General features: G+C 47.9%; 5 protein-coding genes across 5 annotated transcripts; 4 read left to right on the top strand and 1 right to left on the bottom strand.

Annotated features, from left to right (window-relative positions):
* Window positions 1-3585: 3585 nt before the first annotated feature.
* BJ212DRAFT_1390294 (uncharacterized protein) lies at window positions 3586-4661 on the bottom strand. Its single transcript, XM_041336984.1, has 4 exons — window positions 4436-4661; window positions 4265-4385; window positions 3989-4197; window positions 3586-3934 (listed from the first exon to the last, which is right to left on the bottom strand). The coding sequence occupies exons 2-4, from the start codon at window positions 4282-4284 to the stop codon at window positions 3627-3629; spliced, it is 537 nt and encodes a 178-aa protein (XP_041187432.1). The 5' UTR covers window positions 4285-4385; window positions 4436-4661; the 3' UTR covers window positions 3586-3626.
* A 2765-nt stretch (window positions 4662-7426) lies between these two features.
* BJ212DRAFT_1449504 (eukaryotic translation initiation factor eIF2A-domain-containing protein) lies at window positions 7427-9745 on the top strand (the record flags this gene model as incomplete). The annotated part of the gene is made up of 8 exons (XM_041338706.1): window positions 7427-7457; window positions 7522-7663; window positions 7722-7837; window positions 7900-8183; window positions 8230-8530; window positions 8587-8885; window positions 8906-9556; window positions 9617-9745. The coding sequence occupies 8 exons, from the start codon at window positions 7427-7429 to the stop codon at window positions 9743-9745; spliced, it is 1953 nt and encodes a 650-aa protein (XP_041187431.1).
* A 1332-nt stretch (window positions 9746-11077) lies between these two features.
* Window positions 11078-12716, top strand: BJ212DRAFT_1283265 (uncharacterized protein; the record flags this gene model as incomplete). The annotated part of the gene is made up of 5 exons (XM_041331746.1): window positions 11078-11640; window positions 11697-11878; window positions 11925-12185; window positions 12269-12470; window positions 12536-12716. 5 exons carry the CDS (start codon window positions 11078-11080, stop codon window positions 12714-12716), a joined length of 1389 nt encoding a protein of 462 aa, XP_041187430.1.
* A 3026-nt stretch (window positions 12717-15742) lies between these two features.
* On the top strand, window positions 15743-18401 carry BJ212DRAFT_1580639 (cytochrome P450). Its single transcript, XM_041342284.1, has 9 exons — window positions 15743-16305; window positions 16356-16677; window positions 16728-16876; window positions 16937-17052; window positions 17113-17244; window positions 17305-17494; window positions 17547-17756; window positions 17816-17951; window positions 18000-18401. Exons 1-9 carry the CDS (start codon window positions 16128-16130, stop codon window positions 18064-18066), a joined length of 1500 nt encoding a protein of 499 aa, XP_041187429.1. The 5' UTR covers window positions 15743-16127; the 3' UTR covers window positions 18067-18401.
* Window positions 18402-21179: 2778 nt separating this feature from the next.
* Window positions 21180-23713, top strand: BJ212DRAFT_1468757 (Peroxin-3-domain-containing protein). The gene is made up of 8 exons (XM_041338998.1): window positions 21180-21214; window positions 21290-21503; window positions 21562-22015; window positions 22067-22151; window positions 22205-22574; window positions 22622-22735; window positions 22796-23393; window positions 23527-23713. Exons 2-8 carry the CDS (start codon window positions 21346-21348, stop codon window positions 23602-23604), a joined length of 1857 nt encoding a protein of 618 aa, XP_041187428.1. The 5' UTR covers window positions 21180-21214; window positions 21290-21345; the 3' UTR covers window positions 23605-23713.
* The last annotated feature ends 695 nt before the right edge of the window (window positions 23714-24408 follow it).

Here is a 24408-nt window from a genome sequence, read left to right as displayed (position 1 = left end):
CAAATAGTGACACGTAGAAACAATCAGTCAACACTACCCCTCGCTGGTGCCAATATGACGTCATCCAGGGTCCACCGGACTCAGAGTTCTGTTTTCTTCCATTAAATCTGCGATACAGAGCCAGTTACTGGCCGACTTTGCTCGACGGGCCGGCGAATCCCACACCTGATCAACTCGATTACGCTTGATCGAAGAGTCAAGACCCTTGCGGTCCTTACAGTAGCACTACCCGCAATGACAGTCACTTCCTTGTGGCTTGAATCATCTTCTCTGGGTATGCTACCCAGCAAATGAGTCGACTTGTCTGGTTTGTGACGTTATAGCTTGAACAGAACGTTTCAGGATGCGCATGATGACCGTGGAATTTCACTAGTTCTTACGGGTTAGAGTAGAAAAACTCTATGAGAGAAAGTAGAACTTTCTCACCTTACCACCACTTCATGACAACCTGACTTGGGTTGAATCAGCAGGTTGTGATTCCTGTGAGCTCAATTAGCCCGTACTCCTGAAAAGGGGGTGTGTTTCGAGGTCGATGCCTGATTAGGATATAGGGAGAACTAATGTCGCACTCACTTTCCTCGGAGGAAAATTCCCACAAACTGTGTGATACAGAGTTGCTTGATATGAACATAACTGTCACACTGAATCGGGAAAGAACACCAATCCCTGCGAAATCGCAAGTTCAGTACCTGTTTGTTAGATAAAGAATCAAATGTTCAGCTTGAAGCTACGCCAACTGTCTTGCGGCGTCAGCCAGCAACGAAAAAAATGTGTTAACGTTGCAAACTGATGTTACTAATAATGTTGGTAAGAGTCAAAAGGTTTAGCGTCAAGTAAAGCGCAACCTGCCCTAATGAAATACTTCCACATTCACTCGTTTGGCGCAGCTCAAATACAGTGACCAACGGAAACGCAGCGGCCAGTGTGATGGGACATTGTCGATTCTGTTAACGGCTGCCCAACGCGTATCGTGTTCAACATCCCCGGCTTTGATTCTCATTTTGAATCTGGACTGCTCAGCTCCTTATCGTCAGGCAAAGCCCGGAATGATACACTGGACGAGTTGATAGTTGAAATAAGCTAAGACCGCCCGCACCTCGAAATTGGATCTTTCTCCTAGACCATGGCCGTCAATGTTACCTGGTACTATTTTCGTGCTAAACAGAGCAATCCAGGTCTCGATTGCAGTATCTCGACTCTTGTGACTTTCTTCCATAATGCCCTTATTGGAAACGGATTCGTTCAGATTCTCCAGCGAGTCGTACAGTGTGTCATCAGTCCATTAACCACCCAGATCAGAATCACCGATTCCATGTAAGAATTTAAGTAATTCCCAAATAATGCAGCAGATGAACTGCGGAGCATACAGAATTTCCTTGTTCACTTTTCATTGGCGGGGAACTAAAAGTAGCCCGGGATGGCTTAGTGGATATGCCTCCAACTCTGGGATTGCTTCGGCAGTTGCCGGCCTTAGTAGAAGGTCGTGGGTTCAAATCCCACAACAACCACCAGGGAGTTTTAGTGGGTAGTGCTAGCGCTGCTTAGTCCCACATAACCCGCCTAATCCGGCAATGGGTATGCGTAAATGCATTTCTTCCTGGAGAGATAGCAATCTTCCGCCTGAAAAAATGCTATACTGGTCAGATCTGAATATCTGCATCGGTTCAAATCAGGTGCTATAGTGTACCTTTCCCACAGTCGTTGGGTGACACCTGAGCCAAGATGGTTTCCACCTGCCAATCAAGTTGGCCCCTACCTCCTATGTCGAGCAACATCTCCTATTTCTCGCTAGTTTGACACACGATTACCAATTGTGGCAACTCGAATTTGATGGCATGGTTGGCAGTACTAGCCTGTGGCGGTTAAGATACTCCTCCACATTTGATCACATTTCGATCTTTGACTGCTGTGTGCCGAGAGCAGTGGCATGAGAAACACGACTCCGACGGACATCCTTCCACCATGAAACAGGAAGGAGGGTAAGTTATCACCACCTGAATCGGCACGTTCTCCGTTTCACCTGCACGCGGTCCTAACATTTCAGCACTTCCAAAGTACCAGGTCTGTGCACTGACATATAGATAAGCCCACTCTTCTTTCTAAGTCACTTTGAATCTTTTTCGTCTCGTACCATCACCTTCAACACTTGACGCGATTTTTGTCCACTCACCCACCTCCCTTTCTCTACGCTACACCAGCATGTTTTGGTCTGGTCTTGTTTCTTCTTCTTCTTCTTCTTCTCTGTGGTCCCTTCATCCCGCACCCCAAGACTCGGTCGCAACACGCTCAGAGGGTCTGTCAGACTGTCCCCTCCGCGTCCGGTTTTTGTTTTTCGCAACTCAATCTTCAAGCTTCAAGCTCGAACCACTGGACTCAGAGCGCTCTTCCCAGACCCCGCACGTACGTAACTTCCGCTCTTCGGATCTCATCTTCATCAACATCACTCTCAACGCTCTCCATCAGAACTGAGTACAGTGTCCCTACAAGGCCACCATCTCCAGCACTCCACCATTTAGTCCCGTCCCCTACTGCCTTATATTCCCGGCATGATATTGCACATGGCAACCATCGGTCTAGTTGTCGACTGCACAAACTGTGGTAATAATGCTGGCTCGGGTGCTTTTTGTATCTGCACAGCGAGTCCCGACACTCTTTTCCGTCATTCCTTGTCATTTCTATCATTTTATTTGTTCATACATCATCCCTGTAGCTTTCAGTAGACGCTACATTTGATCTGTGCTCAAAACCAGATGAGATATATCATTTTACGACGACAATCACAACGAGGGTGTGGGGGAACTTGCCCTGCAAGGGAGTGTAAGGTAGTTATAGTAACACGTAGTATCATTTTATCAAAAGAAAAATCATACTTTACTAGGATAAGCTCACATCTCACAGCGCTCCCAGCAGTTACTACCTTTATGCTTTGTCTTGTAGCGGATGAAGCAAGTAAGGTCAAGAAGCGACATCCATGCAAGCCCGTGGCGCACTCGCAAGACGCCAAAGAGGGCGCCGATGAATCCGTTGGCTGATCACATGGTAAGCACGACTCAGTTGCTGGTGGACTCAAAGTACTAGATGGTAGGAACTGATCTAGACCCACGCCTTGTGTGCTAGCCGTCATTGCCGCTGACATATTCGCTAGTTGGAGAGACGCGGCACTGATACAGACATGCACGCAAAGTCGGCATCAAGTCCGTATAGACCTCACACAGAACTGGCTAATATGAATCCCGAACTTTCGGTTCTAAGCCAAGGGTCCTACTTCGGACATCGCCGAGACGGTTAGATGGCTGATTCAATCATTTTGACACTCCGTCCAATCGCAACCGCCTTTCGACCGCCCATCTCGCGCAGATCACTTTCCTCGGTACCTCTTAGAATTGAGTACGTACGTGGGTCAAAGACTTGTAGATTGTCACCGACAAGTCTCAACTCAGTAGCATGCTTTCCTGCATCGATTCGCTCACACGACAAGTGACCATATCAATGAATCTTATGTGTATTGGTACGTATTGCCCAAGTTCCCGTGCCTTTGAGAACTCTGATTTTATCTTGGGGCTTTCAGTAACCTCGAGTAGACGAAGCGGTAGATCTGGGGAGTGCGTAATACGTATAGTGAAAGTTCAGGACCTCCTATATTTGGCCCGACAAATGTGGTTCTTCAGCATATATGGGCGCGCGAACCCCCTTTCACAGCTGTCACAGACAGCCTTGACCACCCGCCGATGCATCTCGTTTATATGACGAGCAAGACTATTCTTCTGGACAGCTCTCGAGCATCCGGGCCAGGTGCACATTACTTTGTCCCGGCCACCTTGCGCAAAAGGAGGACATGGTTGTTGGTCATGTCTGGCCGAAGACTCAATCAACGTGTATTGGGGCGGGAGTTCCGGTACACCGAGCCCATAGTCAACGACACCAGGCAACAAGTCTGGTCGTACACGGTAAGCACTTAAAGGAAAGGCTGTCCATGTTGCAAACCCACCTTGGGAAAGATTACCGACGGGAAGACCTATATTCTCTGGCAGGGTACTAGTAAACACTACAGGACCGTACTCGAGATCCGAAAACTGGCTTTCAAATGCCAGTGGCTCTGCCAAGATGGGGAGCTCTGGCAGAGTCAACGACGGTAAAACAGCATCGAGCTCATCGAATGACGACGTCGACTGGGTCTTTTTTAGTGATGATTTGAGCCTTAAATGCACACCCATGGTAGGCTCATGTGTTCATCTCGATTCTACAGAGCGTAGAACAACCTTACCTTTGCAAATACATGCTCATTTTGAAGCCTTGAGTTGTAGGTTCTGGGTGGCACGGGAAGTTGTACGAATGTAGGGGAATGCTTGCAAGCCTTTGCGAGATCCTCGTCTTTATATTCCCACCTATCTGCAAACTGAGTTTTGATTTTAGTGCCATGGAAGGTCAATCTAACCCAATACTGTATTCATCCGAATTCGCACAACTGGGCTCGGAGTCCAGATCTCAAGACCGAAAGAGGAACTTATTGAGACATTGATCAGTCACATAAATGTGCACCATACTTAAGCCGTATCTCCAGTAGTTTTTATTGATACCTAGATGCATTTTGGATACGAATCAATCTATGAAAAGTACGGGTGGTCGCCATATAGTGCTGGTGAAAAGGAGCAATGAGAAGGGGCAACAGATGAGAGCCTATGAGGGCTTGCGTCAGCGCTGCACAGCATGACGGGTTGGACACAATTGACACCGAGCCGGCGGCTATTCGTTTTATGGCCAAGCTTCTGCCCGCATGGAAAAGATATAATGGGAAATTAATTGTGAGGTCTGATCGGCCTGTCAGACTGGTTGAGCACTTTTGACTCTCGGCGGTTGCAGTAAGGTAAGTATCATGGTTCATAACCTCATTAATGGCGATCATTCCATTCTTCATGCTTCTTCATATCATTCGGCATAACGCGTTGACCGGTTTAGTGATGGACCGTTCTGACAATGTATCAAACATTGTATGTTGTTATGACACTCTAGACCTGACATAAAGTTGCGTGATATAACCTTAAGGTGCACGAATGATCTAGCACGATGCAACGCTTAACTCTTGTTTCTCGCCAGTGAGGACACAGCAACAAGTGTGATGTCATGGCTCTTTGTATACGGTTCCCAGATGTACCACCGCAAGTTTAAGAGTAGTGGTGCTATTTACAAGATCCGGGTTTGGAATACATGCTGCCAGGGTCAAGCCAGGGTACTCTCTTTTTATCCTGCACTGAAATTGAAACGGTGATATATCGACGACATGTTGACACAGTAGCATACTTCCGTCGTGCCAATGACACTTTACATAAATAGATGCACGGTGGCATTCGAATGGAATTTTACATGGAATCACCTCACCCATGGTTGTCGGCTGTCGAATTTGACTCGGAGCCTCGTGAGAACGCAGGCTGTGGGGATTGGATATCAGCCCCGAAAACGTGAGTTCGGAGGAAGGCGATGATTCCTGGGCATTCGGGTTGTTATGAACAGATCTGTGCAGTACAGTGTAGTTAAAACGGCGAATCTAATTGGGCCCATTCCGACGAGGTTATGAAGAAAGCCGTGATACCGCGATATTAGCCAAGATCTTGCACTGTGAAATTCTCCAAAACCGTTCTGTAAAAACCGCCGCAAACTTCGGAGCGTGTACAGAACAGTCCAAGTGTACGTTGACTTGTCAAGGGCATGAGCTGCTTATTTTAATTCCTGGAATTTTCGCTCAGAGAACGGAGTACAGTGTTTAGTTATGTTGACCTGCCAATCCAGATTGATTCGCTTTAGCGCAACTTCAGCGTTCAGAATTCGCAAAAATTTTACGCTTTGTAGAATCGGGACATGAGCCTACTATGAATTTACATTCGAGGTCCGGATTGACACCGACGCTGTCTTCACGGTTACCAGTAGGGCATGCCGCCGAGAAGAGCCAATGGAATCAGCTACTGGTTTGCGTTTGAAGAGTAGATAACTATACTCACGTAAGAATGTCCTGTCTCAAATGACCGTCTCTGCTCTCCACTCTCCCGCACTTTTGTTGTTCCATCATTCAACAGATCCACCCACCAATCTACCACCACTAACCACATCATCCCGTCCGAAGACAACACCATGGCTTACTTACGGTGGTGCGCCTTCTCCGTATCGCCGGTCTTCCCCGATCTAGTCCTTGCTTTCAAGTTCCATACTCGCAACAAGCCGCCGCCTGAACAAATGATGATCCGATGTTCGCTTGGCAGCTACGTTCTGGCATCCCATTCGGCGCCACAGTACGTAATTGTTACCCAAGGCATGCAACTAAAAAGACATTGAACCAACGTTTGTTCAAAACAATGGCTCATGGACGGGTGCGGGTTGATGTAAATGAATAATGCGCCGAGACTCGGACGACACGACAAAGCCCGCAAAGTACGTATCCTTCACAGGATGACCAAAGCATGGGCCGTGCAGATGAACGGCTCAGAAGTCGAGCTTTGTTTAGATACTACCGTGACTACATACCTGTAGAAAATGCCATCGATATCCAGGGTTCTTCAAAGCGCCAGGAAGTTAACCGTTAACAAAGAGTCGCGTCGGCATCGGAAGTTTGAAGAAGGCCAAGTCGTAATTCGAAATTGGGGCCCTGATAAACTCGAAAGCTTGACAGAACTTCCGAAAGCCAATGAGTACTTTAAGCTTCAAGTTTCGAACCTCACAGTGATGTAAGGGGGTATAAAAATTTCACAGGTGCAGTAGCAAAAAAAGGCTGAATGAATGGATGCCGCGACACGTCGCACAACCAAAGAGTGCAACTGGGTGTCCGGGTTTGACGGCCAGCATGTGATGCCGACAGTTCTAATCCATCTTGGGGCCTCATTCGTGAGAAATGGCATGTTTCCCTGAAAAGATGTTATAAATGCGTCAGCGAGTCATCTAGGACGCACCACTAAATTTGGGATAATTTATGACTGCGCCATGGTCCGTCTTCGTACGTACGATGAAAGATATCACAAAGCCCGGGCGGATGAGAGTACTTGAACTCTAGTTTTTCTTCCTCGAGAGTAATGTTGGATGCCAGAAACTTGATTCAACATTTCACTCAAGGAATCGCTGCGAAAGATGTTCATCGAGCTTGAGTTATTTGGGTGGTCATTGCATTTGCCCTGTTATGCTTCGGGCCCATCAGCCCTGCTCGATTTCCATGCGGATAGGACCAAAGAAGGTTGGTACATGTAACATAATAGTGAGAGCATGAGCCTCGAGGCCAACTTGCAAGTAGCCGAGAATTTGCACTGCTTGCCCTAAAGTAGATCTTGTTTGAATTCAGCTGTGCATTGATTGTACTTTATATCCTCGATCTTCTCCCTCCACCGACAGTCTCCTGTGAAGCATTCACTTGCTTCGTTCTCGCCCCCTCCGTCCTCAGCACAAAAAAATGGCCTCTCAGCTCTCCCAGCAATATGCTTGTTCGTTAAAATATTTGTCCAGTCCAAAGTTTGCTTTTGATCTAACGTAATTGGAATCTTGTAGTCCGCGCGCAGAAGAGCATGGGTCTCGTCGGCGGCACGCCCACATACATGCCAATAGAGGGATTCGCCGTTCCCGATGTCCCAGCTCGCACATACCACTACAGCCCCGACGGCCGTCTCTTCGCATATGCGCTACCAACTGCGTACGATTTGCTTTGCGCTCGCGAGATTCACCTGGCTGACTTAATTTGATCCTCGCAGTGTGCGGATCTTTCTGGCCGAAGGTGCACAGTTGCTTCAAGAACTGAGCGTTCCAAATATCATCGAACTCAAGTTCTCCCCGCGCGGAACATACCTCTCCACATGGGAGCGACCAGGTACGCCTCGTGTCTGTCGTCCAGGATATCGGTAAAGTCTCACTTCACACGCCTGCCCGCAGTAAAGCTGGAAGATGGCGCTCAGCACAAGAATCTCCGCGTCTTCTCCGCTTCTACCGGCGAGGAACTCATCTCATTCACACAAAAGTCGCAGGAGAACTGGGATCTTCAATACACCATGTCTGAGTCGCATGCCATTCGTCTTGTTGCTCAGGAGATCCAGGTCTACCGTCCCGCTGAATGGGGGAAGGGCATCGCCGATAAGCTACGCGTCGAAGGCGCATCAATGGTCTCCCTGAGTCCTGGACTGAACCCGTCCGTTGCGGTGTTTGTTGCTGAGAAGAAGGTATATTATTCTTCCCTCATGATACACACATTCTTACTCTTCTCAGGGCGCTCCTGCGATTGTCAAGATCTACGGCCTATCCACCCTTTCTGGCGCTCCAACCTGCTCTAAAACTTTTTTCAAGGCTGATCGCGCTCAGATCAAGTGGAACGATCTTGGCACACAGGCGCTTGTCCTTACACAGACGGAGGTCGACAACTCAAACATGAGCTACTATGGTGAGACCGGTATGTACCTACTCAGCGCGGCAGGTAATTTCGATTGTCGCGTCGCCCTGGACAAGGAGGGACCGATCCATGATGTTTCGTGGAGCCCAAACTCGAAAGAATTTGGCGTTGTCTATGGATGTTAGTTGTCTTCTTAGATCGCAGAAGCCATACTAATGACCAACGCCTTTTCTTAGACATGCCTGCTAAAACTACACTCTTTGATCAACGAGTGCGGACGCTCCATGATTTTGGATCCTCTCCTCATAACTTCATCTCTTTCAATCCGCAAGGTCGCCTCGTCGCACTTGCCGGCTTTGGTAACCTGGCAGGAAAAATCGACATCTTCGACAGGAGAACGTTGACGAAGACCTGTACCATCGATGCACCAAACACCTCTTATTGCGAGTGGTCGCCCTGCGGCAGGTTCCTTTTGACAGCTACCTTGTCTCCTCGTCTTCGCGTGGACAACGGAATCAAGTTTGGCATTGCACTGGTGGACTTATGCACGTCCAGCTAGTAGAGGAGTTATACCAGGCATCGTGGAGACCTACCCTACTCGATCAAGCTCCTCCGTTTGGTTCGACTATCCCTGCCGCACCCCAGCCCTCAATCAGTGTATTGACTGCGGCTCTGACCGCTAAACCCGTCACACCCAAAGCTGCAGGAGCTTACAGACCGCCTGGTGCACGTGGCCTTGCAACGCCAGCGATTTTCAAGCGCGAGGACGAGGGCGGTGCTCCTCGTATGCCCACCGGCAGTGGCAGCGCAACACCTCCGCGGGGCTACAACCGCTCACCGAATCCTCCCGGTAGCATGGGGTATGCCAATGGAGCCACACCTTCCAATGGTAATGGCCACTACCAGAATGGGAACGGGAACGGGGGACGGAGGCATGTACCTGGTGCTGCGCCTAAGACGCCCTCGGCTGCGCCAGGGGCAGAGGGTGGTGACAAGAAGCCGAAGAAAAAGGGGAAGAAGAAAGAGAAAGGATCTGGGGAGGCAGGCTCAGGGGCTGCAACACCTACTGGGGAGGCGTCTGTGCGACCGTCTATTGATGTGACCGTAGTGGAGACGCAAACGCCTGGCCAAGGTTCTGTTCCACCAACGCCAGGAGCAGAGTCGTTGGACCCTGTCGCGAAGAAGGTTCGGAATCTTAATAAGAAGGTTGGTGTTTGCTTCTCTGCTTGTCGTCGTTGTATCGTGTTGATGACCATTGACTTACAGCTGAAAGCTATCGACGAGCTCAAGGAGAAAGCGAACCGCGGGGAGCGGCTAGAAGCGACGCAGCTCAAGAAAATGGAGGGGGAAGCTGAGATCCGCAAGGAACTGTCTAGTCTTGGCATCACAGCCTAGACATCTCATATTACGACGCATGCAATCTCTCGAATAATAGGTTTTGTTGAACACACATTGCTATCGTTATGCGTCGTCTGACATTCAAGTTCGGATCGACATTGCATTTATGCGAGGGCTGGGGTTGGATAATCATTAGATATTACAGTATGTATGTATGAGGTTTTGATCTGCACCATGGTTGTTTGATATATGGTAGTATGAATAGTATGTTTTTTGGTGATCGGGGATCTTCGGATGTGATTTGGCGGAGGGGACTTTGTGGCGGTACAACGCTTGATTTGCAATGAACGACATCAACATGCCAATTACTACTACAAAAAGGATTGTCCACCAAGCAACGCGCGTTGCACATCTTGAAATAATCTGGATCTTGGTCAACTCCACTGACAACGATAGTGACCGCAAACTAATAGCAAGTGACCTGCACGGCTGCGGCTGCACGCAGGCAGCTCAAGGATCGGAAGATAGAGCTTTGAAAACGGGCCCCTCTTTAAGGAAAAGGAAGGAAACGGGGCACTCTTACAGAGTGGGGAAAGACTTTGTCCCTCGAGATCATCATAGCATCAGCTTGCAAGAACACCAGCTGGCGGCAAAGTACTCTACCTCAGCATTAGTTCTTACTAGGATGACCCGGAGATAGCTTGAGATTGCATTTCCAGATATGAGAAATTTATCTCGATTGGAATGAAGTGATTCTATAGGCTCTGTCAAAACGATGTCAGAAAGAGGTGAGAGCACCTCCTGGCCAAAAGGATTAGAGGTCGTACTTCCGGTGTTTGCCGAACATTCACTTCAATGAACGTGCTAGTGTATCCCAGCACACACTCAGCCGCTCCTTCTCTCGTTCAAACGCTTGCTTCAATATTGACACCGCACTATCTACCACAGCTGCTAACACCCTCTCAACTCTCCGTACAAGAATACCCATGGCACACCTCTTGTGCCCTACTCCTACTCCTCTCCCCTCCCACAGACCATGAAGCTGTCCGTAAATATATCGAGTCTAGAGGTAGGATATTAGTATTCGGTGTTGGCATCAAAAAAGGCACTTTATTTGGACTGAGTCATGAATTTGGATCGCTATCCGTGGGTCTTGGTCTGGGCATGGTGAAAGACACGACTATACTCAGAGTAGCTGATGGAAGCACGTCCCTCTACATCTCCTTTTCAACTGCTACTGGAACAAACGCGGATGTACTGATTAACGATACGGCGGTATCTGTGTCCAGATTACCCGCATGTCCTTTGGACCTTGAAGCACACATCCTTGGTCGTTACGTGGAGGGGAATGCGCCTGCCGGTATCTTATCTCAAAGCGGGCTGATCGCGATGTGGAATTGCATACCACCCTTTCCCGATATCCTGCTGTCACGATCGCTATCCGCACTTGGTCTGCGCTTCTCCTCACAGAGAGCTGATCCCAGTCTTGAGCCTCACATTCTACCTCAGTTTTTTCTGGCTCGTCCAGATTCGTGGCAGGTGCAACATCGCATCGTAGAGGCGCTGCTCGATCATTTAAATCTTGGGTCAGCTGTCGGCAATGAATCACATCGCAAGTGGGAGTCATTTGTGTTTGAAGATGTCAACGACGATTTCTACTTCCACTTCCCATCCTTCCCTCCCGCGGACAGAATCACCAATCACCCCATACTCGAACTCATTCCACCAAATTCCCTCTCAAACCCGAAAGTCAAACACGTACTCGTACCTTCAAAACCTCTAACTTCAGAGGATGAACGAATATACACCCCACAATTCTCACCATCTGCCTTCTTCCGTGCCGTGGACGAGTTCCGCTCTGGAACGGAAGACGCAAACACAGACACCTGGCGCATCGGCGAAGCACTCATATACGGCGAAGTAGTCTCCAGCACCCAAACAATGTTTGACAAGTGCGTCTCACCCAATCACGTCCATCCCACCGCCCGCTGAGACCCTCTCTGAGCAGAAACCCATCTTTCTTCCGCACACTCCCCTCTCCTATTGTCTCCCTTGCCACAGTACAATTGGCAGGACGCGGCAGAGGTGGTAACGCGTGGCTCTCACCTGCAGGGTGCTTGCAGATGTCGCTCAAGATTCGTGTCGGGCTCAAAGGTTCTTCAGGTAAGACTGGCGACTTTTTATTTAATAGTGTTCGAATGCCTGGTATCTGAAAATTGATATTGCGCAGTACCAGGCCCCACAATCCTCCCCTCTAACCTCGTATTCATCCAATACCTCTATGCGCTAGCAATCATCGACGCATGTCACATCCTAAACCCCACCTCTGAATGGGCCCACAAAGTCCGTCTGAAATGGCCTAATGACATTTATGGCCTCTTCCCGTCTTCCCAAGACAGCCCAACATCAAATTCAAAGTCAACGCCGGAACCACGGAAAATGGGCGGGATACTGGTAAACACGAGTTTTGGCGGTGGCGTGGCAGATATAGTAATCGGTGCGGTACCTTCCTCCCTTTTTTGTTCAGTGACATGAAAGCTCAAGACACGCACACTCAAACTCATCAATAAAAATAAATAGGAAGCGGTCTTAACGTCCTAAACGCACCACCCATCGCCTCACTCGCCCAACTCGCATCTACACCTACCCCAGGGCTCTCTGTAGAACGCGTAGCAGCAGCAGTCCTCATCTCCTTTGAGCGCATATGGAGTTCTTTTTTACAGAATGAGGAACAGGGGTTTCACCCGTTCATGGATCAATACCTCCGATCATGGTTACATTCGTACGTCGATATCATGTTTCGCTCTACGTTGATGTTGACTGTTTGCTTATTCGTGGTTCGAACAGGGACCAACTCGTCACACTAACGAACCGGACTCCACATCGAAGTGTCCGCATCGTCGGTATCACTCCCGACCACGGGTTGTTGCGTACTGTGCCGATGGGCGGTGGAGAGTTCATTGATTTACAGCCTGATGGGAATAGTTTTGATATGATGAAAGGGTTAATATCGACTAAGAAGGGGTAGGGAGGATGCAGAACTGTTATGAAATCATTGATCAATCACATTACACTGGCATATAAAAGACGCCCGCCTCATTCAACATACTAAAATTAACCCAGCTCGCATCGTCCTTACACAAGAACGCATAACTCGTCTGGCCTGATGGTGATATTGATCAATTCATCCGTCATTGGGTTGGGGATACATTGTCTGGGCTAGAATTTCTTGTTTCCGAGATATGCAGAGCAGATATTATGGCGTGTGGCTTTCGTTGGGATGGTATGTGCACCGCTAGTGATTGCTCTCCTCTATGCTATGACTTCATTGCTACCGTTCTGCGTCATCTGACGTTCAAGTTCAGATTGACATTGAATTTATGCGAGGGCTGGGATTGGATATCGCAGTGTGTATGTATGAGGTCTTGATTTGCACCATGCTTGTTAGGTATGTGGTCGTATGAATGGTATATTTTTTGGCGATCGGAATTTCGGATGCAGGAGACTTTGTGGCGGCACAACGCTTGTTTTGCAATGAACGCCATCAATATACTACCATGTAAATACCACTATGAAAAGGATCGTCTACCAACCAACGCGCGTTGCACATCTAACAGGAACTTGAAATAATCTGAGCCTTGGTTGACTCCACTGACAGCGATAGTGTCCGCAAATAGTACGTGATCTACACTCCCGCTGCACGCAGGCAGCTCAAGGATAGGATTCTCATTTCGAAATGTGGAGCGTCGAAGGCGGAAGGAAGGAAGCGGGGCACCCTCTTGCGGAGGAGTGGGAAAGACTTTATCCCTCGAGAATCATAGCATCAACTTGAACACCAGTTGGGCCTGGTCACCACACCTTTGGTTCCTATCCTGCTATATGATCAGTTTCAACAACTTGAAGCACTAGGGCTAGTGGGAACTGTTGTATAATCGTGATCGACGGAACTTTACTGGAGTGGCCGTACTGGAGTCGGTGGTCTCTTGTGGAGGCTATTGCGATTCAAACTTCAATAGGCTTCTATCTTGCGGTACAAAAATCTAGCTCCTGTCGGCATAGCGGGGAATCATTGTCGTTTCGTAAGTTTCTTACTGCGCGTATAGACTATCGGTGGCAGAGCAAGTCAAATCTGACGTCTGTTTTGGTAGGCTCTTGTATGCACTCTCGCCCGTAAAGACCTCTATTTTCAGGACATAAAAACCTTGAAGCGGTCGCTCGAATCCTTTCAATAACGTCCCACTCATAACCGGTTGTCCATCTCACTTTGTTAAGAGAGTGGATCCCGAAATGAATCCTAAAGCGGAGTTCCCGTGTATTGATGATTGCCCAGGCTATACTGTTGAACTCAGCGGCTAACGATAACTCCAACGTGGATAACCACACTCCTATTAAGCGCTTACTAGTTGTTGTGGCACAAAGGTCACGCATGGCTCAAGTTTTACCACCACTCTATCGAACCAGTCCCTTTATCAGGGGGACTGTATTCTGAAAAAATTAGTTGCCGGTAGGCGCCTTTATTGTTGGGTCCAGTATGCAGACTCGGCCAAGGTCATTGCAATACAACCACAGCCCTCACCAGCATTAGTCGAGCGCGACTGGTTCCCTAGAACATTGCGTTCAGTTTCCCACTCAGCCATCCTCCGGGTATTCATGGACTTATCGCAAAACCTGATCGCCAATTTCTACACTGTTAGTGACGACATTGAAGATCCCCAATCGGATGATGGTACTTTCTAGTTGGATGGTGACGAAACCCTCTATATTGACCTTAGAACCTTGGACGGTGGGGTGCTCACCCCGAAGCTGCTGGACAGACACTGTTTCTGTCAGGGCCACCTGAATACGAGGACAACTGCGTTAGTACAAGTGTTGCGAAACTGAATGTTTTTGGGAGGCATATCGCCACGTGGCGCTCCTTGATTGTTGTGGCAGACGAGACTCTGTCTCCCTTCAAGGACATGTGGCAGCTGCAGATTTGGGACTGGCAATGTTCGATGATACCCAGCGTGAGCCCTGGTCAGGGCTAGTTGAAAGACTGACCATTGATTCTCAATTTAGAGCGATATAAACCCACTTCACGTCCTAAATTTGGGGTTTTTTCCCCTCAGAAACGATCGATTTCTGATTATCACCAACCGATTGACGCTCTATTCAATCGAGGATACACCGCAATTTCTGGCGTGCTTCCTGTTACCTATCCTATTGCAACAGATACAGTGCTTCTTTCCGATGGATGATATTAAGCATACGTCACAGCCGCAGACGCAAGCCCAACCGTGACAAAACGAAGTACACCACAGACTTCAAACACCAACTATTATGCCTAAACGCACACTCCTCAGTCTACGTCATCTCCACCAAAATTTTCTTCGACCTTGATGGGACAGCAGCAGCGCCAATGCAGTGGCAAAGTCGGGGACTTTCAAATTCTCGGTTTTTTCAGCATCTATATCCAGCACGAGTTCATGTTAGCGGGAATCGGATTTTATAGGTATTCCCACTGACCAAGAGCGAAGATGATTGGGCTTCAAGATCATTAAATTCACACATTCCTTCAAGGGCCTACTTGTGACGAAAATTAATGACTTATTTGCACCTTTTATTGTATCTGTGTTGAAGTCACTATCTCCATTAGGAAAATGTAATTCACTACAGAACACTCTGTAGCACTCTGTAACACAATCCAACCCATTGGTGTCGGCAACATCACCGAATATGTGCTGGTACACCCTTGGCAGCACTTTGCAGATAAGTTGGTTTGATATGCGAGACCCTATTGTTATATAGGGATATATGGTCGGACACCTTTCTTCCAGAGGTCTCCCTCTAGTTTTTCAGGTCTGAGTGAATCTCCCCCAAGTGGTTACAGTCAATCCAAAATTTCCTTAATAAGACTGGACCTTGCTCAGTTGTTGACTGTTGTTTATTTATTGTTGCAGCAACTGAATTTACATCTTGCTGATTTTGTATTTGTATTGACCAAGGCACATGATGAATGTAATACAATGAATGTAGATTCAACTTCCTCCAATTGTGATACCTTTTTCATTGAACAAGCACATGCAGCATGCATATGGCTCGTCACCGATTTATCTGCTATGCCAGCATGCAACGGTCCGCCATTTGCAAAACTCTCGCAGCATGGCTATTGCGTCCACCACGTCATGTCCGTTTTTTGTGTTGGTCTGTCCCGTTCCGCATCTATCTGAGGATGCGGATGTCGGACAGAATTCGAACATAATAATTTGCGCTTAATAGTACTCGTGCACATATGCGAAAGCGCAAGAGGACAAACCAATGTACAGCGGGTGACGTAGTGGACGCAATTGATAATTACCGAGCGAGAGTCGCAAGAACTGACTAGTGACAGCACATTAGGACAATCATATAAGATCTCGGAGGGCAAACCGCAGAAGTCGACCCATCTGTTATCTGTGACATGTCTTCTAGCATAATTGTCCTCTTTGTGGCTGCAGCTACAGTTTTCTTCTACACCCGTCGACGCAGTAGATTACCACTACCCCCTGGGCCACGTCCAAAGTTCTTTACCGGAAATTTTCATCAACTGCCTAAGAATGAGCCTTGGCGGATGTATGCCACGTGGGCTGAAAGCTATGGTGCACATTGTTCAGTCTTGCTGCGAGACTCGCTGACCTATTTCTTATAGGACCCATAATCTCCTTCCGCGTGCCTAACAAGCAGTTCATAGTGCTCAGCTCCCTGAAATCGGCTACTGAATTGCTCGGTTTACGCGCCACTACGTATTCTGATCGTCCAAGAATATGGATGATGGAACTTGCGAAGCTGAATCTGAACGTGTTCAACATATCTTTCACTCACCCGTATTTCAAGACATATCGCACGGTCCTCAAGAACAGCCTGAATACCCGCACTATACAAACCTATCAGTCGATACAAACTGAACAATCTCGTGTGCTGCTTGATGGTCTACACAAGGACCCCGAACATTTCGCCGGTCACATCAAGAGGTAAAATTCTTGCGATTGCTTGTTTTGCTTGTTTCTCACTGGGGGTGTAGGAATACAGCGGCCGTTATCCTTTATCTCGCATATGGCTGGAAGGTCATCGACAATGACGATTATTGGATTAGGAGGCTACAAGATGCCTTTGAATCCAGTGCCATTCTATCCCAGCCTGGACGTTGGTTCGTCGAAGTGATGCCATCACGTAGGTCCTCCTTTCATTTTTCGAGTTATCATAAAACTAAGCTAGTCGAACTTCCATGAGTGCGTTTCTTACCTTCATGGTTTCCAGGGGCAGGTTTCAAGCGCGTGGCCTTTCAGATCGGGCAAAGGTTAGGTAGGGTTAACGGAACACCACTTAACTGGACCAAACAGCAAATTGTAAGCAATTTTACAAGTTCATATTATCCAGAGTCCTAACCCATTGTCGTCGTCGATCAGCAAAGCGGCAATTATACGCAATCCCTCGTTTCAAAGCGGCTCCTTCAGGAGGATGGGTCCACAGTCAGCGCCCAACAAGAAGAAATCGTCACGTGGTGCAGTCAGGAGATATATGGAGCGGGAGCTGACACCGTAAGATATCTTTTGCACCCCTCCCTCATGTGAACTTTAAACAATCATCGACATGAGCAGATAACATCATCTTTGACGTCTTTTATTCTGGCGATGATGCTTTATCCCGAGGTGCAGAAACATGCGCAGGCAGAGATCGATGTCATCGTGGGTCAGGACCAATTTCCCGCGTTCAAGGACAGAGAAAAGCTTCCGTACATCGGTGCGCTCATCCAGGAGCTCCTCCGATGGGCACCCGTGACTCCGCAAGGTCAGCCGCATGACTTTTTTGTCCTATCTCCCGCTCACTCTTAGCGACGCAGGGCTCCCGCACCACGCAATGAGGGAAGACGTCTACGAAGGATACCGCATACCCAAGGGTGCGATCGTCATCGCAAACATTTTTTCCGTCTCGCGGGATAAAGAAATGTACTCCGACCCATTGGAGTTTAGGCCTGAGCGCTTCCTCGGTCCCTCGCCCCAATCGGACCCCCGCAAGTTCGTCTTTGGGTTCGGACACCGTAAATGCCCTGGTGCGTGTCATTTACATGACACCATCCAAGCTACACTGAATGTTGGCATCTTATTTCAGGGTTGCATCTTGCCGAAGCCTCGTTGTACCTCAATATCTCTTGTATCCTTGCTGCGTTCACGATCGCCAAACAGCTTGATGAGATGGGAGAAGAGATTACACCTCCTGTAGAGTTCGAAAATGTTGGTATAATCTGGTAACTCGTCCCTCCTTGAGCTTGAAACACATTCTTACATACTCAAAGGCGTCCTAAACCATTCAAGTGCAGGTTCATCCCAAGGAACAAAGATCTATTGGCAACTCTCTCGTAATAATCAGCACATCAACCGACCTGGGCGAATCACGCAGCCATGTGCACTTTTTTTTCGCGCTAGCAGCCATGAATCTTATTCAATATCGTCAGTGTATTAGCCTATTGACTGGGATAAATGCTCGTCTATTTCATCCTTGTCCACTCCCGTCATTGGCATTTCGCTAACACTCATTTTCGCACGACTTCTAGTCACTTTGGCATCGTAATGTATGCACGGCGTGCACCGTGTAGGAAAGTGTGTAGGCATCCCGTGCTAAATCGACAATCTGGATCCGTCTGACACTTGAAATCACCACCAAAACATTTGACTTCACTGTTCTGCAGTGATTATTGATAGAATACCTAATTTTTTAGCGGTTTGTCAAGGAACGGGAAAGGCTCATCTTGACACGTCAACCGAAAAGAAAATATCAGCAGACAACGAGAGACTTACTAAATTAGAGGCAGGCCTTGTCAACACCAGCTGGCGGCAGCTTCACCTGAGTGGGGGTAAACCGATACTGACATGTACAAATCAACGTTGGCATTCGCCTGACACCATGCTGACGGACTCAGTACGTGTTCATCCACTCAAACACATTAGACTACATACATAAAACTACGATAGATAGGCGGGAGTAAGTGTGGCACTTGTAATGTGTTACACACGATAAGAGTTGGCTTTTGTGAGAATGGACTTAAGTTTCCAACGAAGAGAACTGTCCGAACTAAATGTATTAGGGGGGAGAAAGGATCAAACTACAGTAGATCAATGCGAGTCTATATATAGTAGAGTATCGTATCTTAAGTAATCTAAAAGAAACGGAGAGAATGAGAAAGAACAAGGAGAGTGCCAGCGAGTATATTGGATACTAAGACCAATATATGACGCAGGCATTCGATGAGCGTTACAGCGAGCTTCCCGCGAAAAGGGCTATGTTCGACGTATGGTCTTCGACCCCAAAAGACAATAAATATGATTTTTTTTTAAAGTGATACTGTTGGCGCACGGCCAAATCCACTAGAGTAAGCGATCACAGTAGTACGTCGTACCTTGACCGACGGGACTATACTAGACTGTGATGCGGTGACCATATCGTTTGAGATTTGGACGTTGAGAGCTTTAAGATTCTATGTATGGTGAGGGAACATAGCTCCAGAGCATGGCAGCGTGCAAATTCCTACACTCATACTATCGGTGACAGAGCAAGTCAAATTCGAGACTTGCTGGCATGCAAATCACATCTGTTTGAATAATAGGTTCTGCCTAAATCCCAGTCGTGAAGTCCTAAACACGACACTTATAAAGAGTAGCAGTTTTCCTACTGTGCCCACCCACATTTATTGATCATGTGTCGCATCGCACAATGTATTTCTCCTTCATTTTCGCCATCGTTGCTGCTTTGACAGCGTCTGTGTCTATCAGCGCATGCCCTACTAATTGCGAATCGACTGTAGATTGCTGCCTTGGTGAGCAATGTAAGTCGGTATACATCCCCAGCAGTGTGAGTATGAGTAGCTTGCATCCAGTATTTCGTCAAGACTCACTGGCGTGGTGCTAGGAACAATTTATAAACATTTGCAGTCAGACATAAATCAAGCCTGAGCGGCAAGTCGCGACAGTGAGTCGTGTTTCTGGCGTTAGCACAGCGTAGTTGATGCACGATACATAAGTAGTTCATGCTGGTTCGACCGAGATGCTTGCTTCTGGACAAATTCACTGCCGCTTGAGTAATGGAGGCAGTAGGGAAACAAACACGACTTGAATACAGACCATGACCATGCGGCTGAAGTACCTACGACATACTATCGATCTTGTTGTAAGCTTGAACATCAAAAGCCTCGTGGGTTGGACAAGACGCATTCCACCCGAACGGAATTTCAGCAAGCCAGCTAGCTGCCGTGCTGATGGAATACAGTCTCACATGCGTTTAACGTTGAGGAGTTGGACTCCAAGAAGAATTATAGGGCGGTGGATTCCTTGTTGTGGTGGGAATCGATGACTATCATAGGTCTGGCCCCTGGTCAACTCCAAAGGAAAACATCAGTAGCTGGTGAATGATTGTACTTTGGCAAACATTGTCCCTCGAGATAGTATCAACGCCGACTGGCAACTGCTCCACTTCGGCTTTAATTCTCCAGGTAGGGGTATAAAATCATCCCCGACATGACCAGTTTTGCTGGGGCTAATGATCACCGTGCGTCATCCCGTGGGAACTACACAGGTCCGTGAACGGTGCTGTGAGAGCCATTGGCCATTCGGCATCCTACGGTGCTGGAATTTTTTAGCTCTGATACACGGCGGAGCGTAAATCCATACAGCTGTTGTCGATGATCAGATTTGAGGTCTGCCAGCGTGCAAATAACGTCCCTTCGGATAGTATGTTCTGCCTAAACCCACAGTGAACTTTGAAGTCCTGCTCAGAACACTATTATCAGGACATAAAAGCCAGCAGTTTTGCCCCTCCTGAATTATTACTACCCATATTATATCGTACAATGCGTTCCTTTGTCCTTGCTATTGTTGCTGCTTTGGTATTATCTGGGTCTGTCAGCGCGGATGATGATACTATGTGCACCGGTTCTTGCTGCAAGGCCTTCCCTGGAGAAAAGTGTCGTCAACGGGGACGCTATAGAACCGGAGAAGAGTGGATATGAATAGTTTGCTATGCACGATGTCTCCAAGACTCACCGGCTTCGACAGGATCAATTCATAAATGTCTGGCATTTATATCAAACCTGACTGAGTAGTATGTCGCAGCAGTAAATCGTGTTCCTGGTTTTGCAACGATGCACAGCGTGGTTGATGTACGATACAAGTGAGCCTAAAGTAGTTCGTTGCTGATTGACCGAAAAGTTGCTTCTAGAGAAAGTTCCCTGCCGCTTGAGCAATAAGAGAACTTGGAATCGTGAGCGCTGAATATACGAGTACATAACATGCCACAGAAGTACATACGACGTATTGGTCTTGTCACGACGGTTGTAAGCTTTGAACATCAAAAGCCTTGTGTGTTCAACGAATACCAACATAACCAATTGCTGTTCAATCAGAGCCCGAGGTTAGCATCCGGACGCCAACACCATGTGACCTGCGAGGCATTTGAGGCGTTGGACTCCAACCATACGACATTGCGGAGAGAAGTCAGACTGGAGTTACTGTGATTGCACTTGCAACAAGGATTGAATCATTTACGGCGCGCGCCGTGCGGAGTCTGCGGACATAGTACTAGTGTAATGCTTACATCATCCATTTTGACCTCCATAGTCGCATAAGTGAGTTTCCTCCGAGTCTGACCTCATGTTCGACGCTGCAAGGAAATACGTGTACGACCGGCGTCGCGGACTATTTGAGACGTCGGTTGTTCTCTGTGGAGCCTATGCCGTGAGCTGCTATATCAATGAGAGATTGGAGGACGCCAAGGAGAAGGTTGTCAGAGGAAGAGCTGCTCGAGAGGCGTATGTTCGCTGACTTTGTCAAAGATCACTGATTTACCTGCTCATTCATTGTTATCAGACTTCGAAGACGCTTTCAGAGTAGTCATGATGATGCATGTTTTACTATCATGGCACTTATTCCTACACTGGCTGAGCAAATCCTCGAGGAGATGGATGTCGAGTCGCTCACCAACGAGCTTCAATCTCTATCACGCACATCCCGTCCTCGATCCCGCTTTCAACATCCAGAGTCTCTTTCCGAGTCCGAAGTTAGCTCTGCCTCAGATGTGCATTCAGATGCTGGGTCTGCGTCATTGTCGTCCTATTCATGCATTGATAGAGAAACATCGTCGAATATGGCAGCTTCAACCGACAGTTGGGTCGATCGCTTTTCGAGCTCCTCATCATACAAGAATGCGAGTGAGCAGCTACAACAACCTCACGATTTCCTCGCCTCTGCTGGTAGTCAACTATCTGACTCAATCACCACCGCTAGTTCCTCACTGAGCTACAATCCTGGTGCCCCTTTTCATGTGAGCTTCTTGTATCCGGCATATGCGAATTCATATTTATGCGCAGATTAGGAACCACAGGCTTCCATGTCTCCCTCCATGAGTGAGAGTAGCACCCGAACGAAAGCACAATTATGGAAGGAAGTAAAAATATTAAGTACGTTGTTATATCCAGTATCCGTTACAATTTGCTCACACAACATATATCAGCACTGACACGTACACTGACGACACTCTATACGACCACTTTGCTGTCCCTCCTCACAAGTATACAGCTAGCCCTTCTAGCACGTGAACGCTACATAACCTCGGTCCTTTCTACCGAACGTGCCGAACGCATCAGCGAGGCAGCACCTACGCTTTCTGGTCTCATCCTCCGTGAGGCTGTATCTCGTGTTGTTGACGTGGAGGTGATATGGCCGGCATGGTCTGCAGGTCAAGAGGACTGGAATGAAGAGGTCGAAGGCATATCAGAAGAGACTGAGATGCGCTTCTTGACACTTAGCTGGTGGATACTACATGTAGGGTGGAAGGATGTAGCCGCAAGAGTGCGAGGTAGTGTCGAAGCCGTCTTTGAGGGGTATGTACTTTCTTTAGGTAGGTGCTTTACTAATTTTTTAATGTCAGAGTATCCCTTAAGACGAAATTGTCACCTTCTGAGCTCCACGTACTGATCCTTGATGTTCGACGACGCGTTGAGCGGAACGGTCCAGGTGACAATGAAGCAAGCATACCTGGCCGGTGAGTAGAGTTCCCCTCGCTGCCCCACCGTCGGGTTCGTTGACTCACTCTATCACTTAGCTTTCTTGGCTCTCTCCTTCCACCGACTCCCGAAACAACAGCCCACGTACTTGCACAAGGTGGTGCTCTCCCCCAAGTCCCCTCTGAATTTTCACCCCTCATTGGTTCTTCCATTTCGTCGTTACCCGACAGCAATGACTCTCCACCGGTTGCCGGTCCCACCCCTCGTGTGGGCATCTTTCCAACCCCTCCCTCATCCATTCCCTCCTCTTCCCCATCGCCATCCTCCAGCCGGCCTGACCCAAATACAACGTCCTCACCCCTAACCTCACAACCTCACGCTGAGTTCAATGATCCAATATTCTCCTCCCTCCTCTCGCAGACCAGAGCATATCTGGCCGGCCCAGATTTTTCTCACGCCCTCAGCGCTGCGCTCGACCGCGCCACTGTGGTGCTGGTCGACGGACTCCGAGCGAAAGTGTTCATAGACTCGAATACGATAAACGTCCCAGAAGGGCTGTCAGCGACCAATCCGATTGATTTGACTGTAGAAGAAGAAACGAAGGAGGAGATAAAGATACGGTTGGCAGGCCTTTTGCCTGGACTGGCGCGGTGGAGCCAGTTGGCGCTGAATGCTGTGCCCAACGAATTGGTAGATGTGAGTGTTCGCATTTTTTTTGTTCTTTTTGTTCTCTGCTTTCTGTCGCGTTTGTGCGATCGCTTTCTTTCGAGCATTGGACACTACGCTCATCTCATTTGATGCTGTGTGCTTCAGCTGACTTTTTTAACAGAATGTCATGGCGGTGCGCGAACTCGGTGCGCTGGAGGCGATTGTCATGTCAGATTATGAGAATCGATACTCTAATTGATGTCAAGAAAGAAAAAAGACATCTACTACCTGCTTGGACTGATTAATGACATGTATGACTAGTGGATATAGCCCCCTGAATAATTCATTAACGTCAGCATAGATCAAAGCACTGAGACAGAAGATGCATCCAAGCTTTCAACATCTCAAAACGTAGTCAAAACTAGTTACGAGTCTACATCGCACTGTAGTGCGTACTGCCCCTTGCGCGTCCAGCGTTCAGTGCGCCAGCATTCAACATGTATAAAACACCATCAGACGATGATCGATATTTCGGGGTCAACTAAGTGCTGAACTGGCGTTGACCTGAGCACGCTACCAGAGTATCATTAGAACCGGACTTGTCGGCAGTTGCTGGTTGTGATGCAATGCGAATCGAGAGACGCCCACTTGAGAAACACACGACGTTAGTAACGCCACGCGGCTCATGCCTGATGGAAGTGCATCCCCGTGAGCTGGTGGGAAGTCACAGATGCATTATAATTTGAACAGTGCCGCTATTAGTTCCTTCCCATCGGTTCCTGTCATTGTCTACACATCTCATTTTGACATTGGGTCCGAAGCAACCCACGGGTACAAATAACAGCCATGGTAGTTATCGGAATGACTGTCTTTATAGATTTATACTAGGCTTGAGTCCTTCCACCGACCTTTGACCCAGCGAATTGCGGCTGATTCAACACAGATTCAATGTAAGTCCAGAAGTATATTTTTATTTCAAACTTTGGGATGTACATTAAATGGCTGGATCTGAGCGTGAATATATCCAGCATTAGCGGGTTTATAATGTAGACGACACTTGGAC

The sequence above is a fragment of the Suillus subaureus genome (genome assembly GCF_016647635.1).
Source record: "Suillus subaureus strain MN1 chromosome Unknown BJ212scaffold_50, whole genome shotgun sequence".
Classification (NCBI taxonomy): Eukaryota; Fungi; Basidiomycota; class Agaricomycetes; order Boletales; family Suillaceae; genus Suillus; species Suillus subaureus.
Note: the sequence above shows the minus strand (reverse complement) of the source record. Positions and strands in the feature narration are given on the sequence as shown.